Here is a 6000-nt window from a genome sequence, read left to right as displayed (position 1 = left end):
GGGGAGTAGTGGTGAAACTTAATTGACAAGCAAGGGACGTCCGAGCACCGCGGATTCATTGCATCCCAAGGATTCAATTACTACATCTAGATACGGGAGAAAATACTTCAGGGTACTCAAACAGTATCCTTATAATTTCTGGAATTATCATAGTGAGTCGCTCAATATTGGAATACAATGCTTTAGTGTTGCCCAAACTCGAATAAAGTTGATGCATCTTCGTCATGGACTTTTTTTAATAAAGGTGGACTGGGATTTTGACCATGGCGCTCACAGGTAGGGGTTTAGGCCGGTTCCATTTGATTTTATTGATGCTATGGACTCTGTCGCAATATTCTTCATCCAGTCAAGTCCGTCAAGAATTTCAGGTATTGGAGGAACAACCGATTGGTACCTACGTGGGAACGATAGAGACGAGGCCCAGCTTCACCTATCGCTTCAGTGAAAACCACAAACTTTTTGCAATTAACGGCACAACTGGAGTCATTTACACCTCTTCTGTGATTGACAGGGAGATTTTGCAAAGTAATGTCATCAATGTGGTGGTCCTCTCCAGCCAACCTACCTATCCTACCGAAGTTAGGATTGTTGTACTGGATATAAATGATAATTCGCCAGTGTTTCCCGACGCATCAATTGTAGTTTCGTTTAAAGAGGACGCCACCAGTGGCAGACAAGTGATTCTGGACACCGCTACAGATTCGGACATTGGGAGTAATGGAGTGGATCACACCACCTACAGAATAGTCAATGGCAACGAGCAAAGGAAATTCCGTTTGGATATTACAGTCAATCCTAGTGGAGAGGGGGCATTCTTGCACCTCGTTTCAACTGGAGGCTTGGACAGGGAAATAACTCCCTTCTACCAACTCTTGATTGAAGTGGAGGACAAAGGAGACCCTAAAAAGTTTGGGTACCTGCAAGTAAATGTAACTATTCAAGATATCAATGACAACCCCCCTATGTTTGATCATGACCAATATCAAACTAGTGTTTTTGAAGATGCAGCAGTTGGTTATAGTGTTCTGCAAATAACAGCATCGGACCAAGATGAGGGAGCTAATGCAGACATCAGGTACTTTTTAGATGAGGGAACACCTTTTCAAATCGATCCTAAAGCAGGTACCATCATTATAAAAGAAAGTTTGGATTATGAGAGTAAGAAAGAATACTCTATGACTATTCATGCTATGGACAATGGTGTACCTTCTCTGTCAGGTAGATCAGAGGCCACTATCAAACTACTGGATGTCAATGATAATGACCCAGTTGTGAAATTTAGATATTTCCCCACCACATCTAAGTTTGCCTCTGTTGATGAAAATGCTCAGATTGGTACAGTGGTAGCCTTATTGACAGTCTCAGATTCCGACTCACCCACAGCTAATGGTAATATATCTGTCTCAATATTGGGGGGCAATGAGCAGAGACACTTTGAAGTGCACACTTCCCCAGTTCCCAACCTAAGCTTGATCAAAGTGGCTAGTGTTCTAGACAGAGAGCGCATTTCCTCCTACAACCTGACTGTGTCTGTATCAGACAATGGCAAACCCATGGCCAGGTCCTCTTTTGCCAGCCTGGTTATTTTTGTGAATGATATCAATGACCACCCGCCCATATTCCAGGAAGCCCTATACAGAGTAGATATCAGTGAAGACATTCCAAAAGGCAGCTACATTAAAGGGGTCTCTGCAACAGATGGTGACTCCGGGCAGAATGCCAACCTTCGCTACTCCCTGGTGTCTGGAAACGGTTTGGGCTGGTTTGCCATCAGTGAAAACAGTGGTCTGGTTACCAGCGCCACTTTGTTGGATAGGGAAGTAGCATCTGAAATAGTGCTCAACATCAGTGCCAAAGACCAGGGGCTGCAGCCCAAAATCTCCTACACTAAATTGATAGTCAACATAACTGATGTGAATGACCAAGTGCCCACATTTACACAGAGCACGTATCATGTGTTCCTGGTGGAGCACTCTCCGGCCGGTAGTGAGCTCCTAGTGCTGTCAGCCTCAGATGATGACCTTGGGGCCAATGGAACTATACGGTTCTCTTTTGACCCGGAGACCCCGTCTAGTGTACAAGAGTTGTTCCACTTGGATGTTGTATCAGGCAGGTTGAGCACAGCCACAGAACTGGACAGGGAGGACCAAGGGAGTTATTTACTTTACATCCAGGCTACAGACGCCGGCTGTCCCCCTCTCCACTCCATTGGTAAAGTAAATGTCACCCTGAGTGATATCAATGACAATAGTCCAGTTTTCTACCCAGTCCAGTACTTTGCCAATGTCAAAGAGAATGAACCCACAGGCTCATTCGTAACCACTGCATTAGCCACGGACCCTGACCTGGGGAGAAATGGCACAGTGAAGTATATCATAACCGCTGGAGACACATCTAAATTCCACATTGATAGTAACTCGGGTAAAATCACCACCCAGGTGCCGCTAGATAGAGAGGAGAAGACAGCCTACCAGCTGCAGGTGACAGCAGCAGATGGTGGTGGACTCCGTTCACACACCCAGGCCATCGTCACCATTAATGTCATAGACACACAGGACAACCCCCCTACCTTTAATCAGGATGCCTACAGTTTTGTCATGTTTGAAAATGTGGGCATTGGCACAGTTATTGGTACTGTATCTGCCTCCACTGTTGATCTGAATACAAATATCACATATTTAATCACCTCAGGGGACCAGAGGGGGCTATTTACTGTCAGCAGTGCGACAGGTCAAATCAAAGCATCCAGTCAGATAGACAGAGAGGAGCAGTCTTTTTATCAACTCAAAGTCATAGCCAGAGGTGGGGAGGTAACGGGCGAGGCCCTCGTCAACGTCACAGTCAAGGATTTAAATGATAATGCGCCCCATTTTATCCACACCACCGAGCATGTCAGTGCAGTGGAGAACTGGAGCACAGGGCATCTGATATTCCAGGTTAAAGCCTCAGACCCTGACGAGGGAACCAGTGGCATGGTGGTCTATAGCCTCAAGCAGAACCCCAAAGGCCTGTTCCACATCCATGAGAAACATGGGCTTATCACACTGACAGGGCCGCTGGAGCTTACCACAAGCTCCTACCAGGTGGAGGTCCTGGCCTCTGATATGGGGGTCCCCCTGCTCACATCCAGTCTAATGCTAACAGTCAGCGTGTACGACGTCAATGATAACTCTCCCGTGTTTGATCAGCTCTCATACGAGGTCATTATTTTAGAGTCTGAACCTGTCAACAGTCGCTTTTTTAAGGTGGAAGCCACCGACAAAGACTCAGGCCTGAATGGGGAGGTTATGTATGACATAGTTGACGGGAACACAGCCAACATATTTGGGATCTTTCCGGACGGGCAGTTGTATATTAAGGCTGAACTAGACAGAGAGGTCCAGGACAGATATAACTTAGTGCTGGTGGCCACAGACAGGGCAGTAGAGCCACTAAGTGCCAGTGTCAATGTCAGTGTAATTCTGGATGACGTGAACGACAATCGTCCCCTCTTTAACAGCATTAATTATGTGTTCCACTTTGAGGAAGAGCAGAAGAGAGGGTTGCTGGTAGGGCGAGTGTTTGCAGTGGATAAGGACTTTGGCCCCAATAGTGAGGTCAGGTACACGTTTGAGACTCCACAGCCCAACTTTGAGCTGAACGCTATCACGGGGGAGTTGACCAGTACTCTGCAGTTGGACCGTGAGTCACTAATGAGACAGAGAGGCGCTGCAGTGTTCAGCTTTACAGTAGTCTCCTCAGACCAGGGGCTCCCCAAGCCTCTGAGAGACCAGGCCAAAGTGCAGGTTTACATCCAAGACATCAATGACAACCCGCCCAAGTTCACCAAAGACATTTACCAGGCCTCCATCTCCGAGTCGGCCCAGAACATGACGCAGCTGCTGAGGGTGTCTGCCGTCGATGTGGATGAGAACAGAAACGGACTGGTCCGCTACCACATAAAAGAGGGCAACGAGGAGAGCCAGTTCACCATTGACGGCAGCTCTGGACAGGTCACACTAGTGGGAAAGCTGGACTATGAGGCAACGTCCTCCTACTCATTAAAAATTATGGCTGTTGACTCTGGAACCATGCCCCTCTCCTCCTCCTGTATGCTCAGCATTAGCATCCTGGATGAGAATGATAACTCCCCCTCCTTCCTCAAATCTGCCATATCTGTGGATGTTCTGGAGAATATGAGGATTGGAGCGCTGGTGGCCTCAGTGACAGCCACAGACTCCGATTCGGGTCATAACACAGACATAACATACAGCATCACAGCCACAAACAACCATGGGACATTTAGCATTAGCCCCAACACAGGGAGCATCTTCCTAGTAAAAAAGCTAGATTTTGAAACTCAGTCTTTTTACAAACTGAATATCACTGCAAGAGACAATGGGAGACCACCAAGGTCCTCAACAATTCCTGTGGTCATTCATGTCAGAGATTTCAATGACAATCCTCCTATATTTACCCCCGGTGACATTTTTAAATCCATTCCTGAAAATATGCCCCTCTCTGCATCAGTAATGACAATCACTGCTCATGACACAGATGCAGACATCAACGGCCAGCTGGAATACTCCATAGTTCAACAGACACCCAGGGGAGGTCACTTCAGCATTGACCCCAGTAGTGGCCTCATATACACAAACAAGGAGATTGACAGAGAGTTCTCCAATCTCTTTGAGTTGACAGTTAAAGCCACTGACCAGGCAGTTCCTGTGGAATTCCGGCGCTTTGCCTTGAAGAATGTCACAATATGGGTGACGGATCTGAACGACAATGTCCCCAAGTTTGTTTCCCAGAATGCTCTGGTCGCAGAGTCCACCATAGTCATCGGCTCCATACTCACGACGGTGGTGGCGTTCGATCCCGACGAGGGCTCCAACGGCGAGGTGGAGTACGAGCTGGTGAAGGGGGACTCGGACACGTTCATCATGGACCGCTACAGCGGGGATATCCGGTTGGCCTCACAGCTGGTGCCGTCTCGCCTCATCTACAGCCTGACCGTGTCGGCCACCGACCACGGCTCGGACAGGAAGACCTCCAGGACCGAGCTCGCCATAATCCTCCAGGGCGCTGATGGGCCCGTCTTCTCCCAGCCCAAGTACATCACCATCCTGAAAGAGGGCCAACCACCAGGCACCAACGTCATCTCCCTGGACGCCTCCAGCCCCAGGGGCTCAGCCACCAAGGTGGAGTTTTTCATAGTGTCGGTCCGCAGCGGTGGCAAGGCCGTGGGACGCCTGTTCACCATAGGCCGCCATACTGGAGTGATCCAGACCGTGGCCGAGCTGGACCGGGAACAGGGCTCTGACCTCTACCTGGTGGATGTGTACGCCATCGAGACGGACGCCAGTCAGCCCAGGACACAGAGAGCTGAGGTTAGTAGCGCGTTTATTTCTCTTCTCTTATTCTAGGGCAATGGCTTTTTCGTATTGTGGTCGATGGCTTCCAGACAGCATAATCTGAACCCATACAGCCGTTGAAGTCATTTAGTGGGATTAAATGAAATGAGATCAAGGTTTCGACTGGAAAACCTGGGAGTGAAAGGAAAATATCCAAGTCGCACATAAAACAGGTCTACCTAGTGCATTCGTACGCACATTAATTACATTCCTTTTTTAAATATATTGCTGAAAGTTCTGTGTTACATTAAATCTAAATTGCCTTGGATATGAGTAAGTAGGCCTTGGTTTTTGGCAAGATAATTGTATTGTTCCAGTTCCCAAAAAGGACTGGCCGTAACAATCCTTCTAGCATTTGTCTGTGTTTTCTGGGAGGGGAAATGAGTGCCTCGTATCCTGTGTTTCTGCTGTGCTCATGCTGTTTTGAACTTGGATATTCTTATCAGTGAATAAGAACTACACAAATCAAAACTTAACACTTTTGCTCTTTGCAGGCATTAATCATGCTGGGTTGCTTCATATGATAAAGTTCCATGATTAATTTTTATAGATTTCTATAGGTTGTAATGGAACGCACAATGAAAATATAATGATGAGTTAGTGCAGG

The 6000-nt window shown here is 47.5% G+C and overlaps 1 protein-coding gene across 1 annotated transcript in view; it reads left to right on the top strand.

The window, feature by feature from the left end:
• Positions 1-263: 263 nt before the first annotated feature.
• LOC311107523 (protocadherin Fat 4-like) overlaps positions 264-6000 on the top strand; it is a gene marked incomplete at its 5' end in the record, with an annotated part of 91111 nt that continues 85374 nt past the window's right edge. Inside the window, one exon of the mRNA XM_084150025.1 lies at positions 264-5369. Coding sequence (XP_084006151.1) covers positions 264-5369 — 5106 coding nt within the window. The remainder of the gene's footprint in view (positions 5370-6000) is intronic.

This window comes from Coregonus lavaretus (assembly GCF_964263955.1).
Source record: "Coregonus lavaretus genome assembly, chromosome: 32".
Taxonomy (NCBI): Eukaryota; Metazoa; Chordata; class Actinopteri; order Salmoniformes; family Salmonidae; genus Coregonus; species Coregonus lavaretus.
Note: the sequence above shows the minus strand (reverse complement) of the source record. Positions and strands in the feature narration are given on the sequence as shown.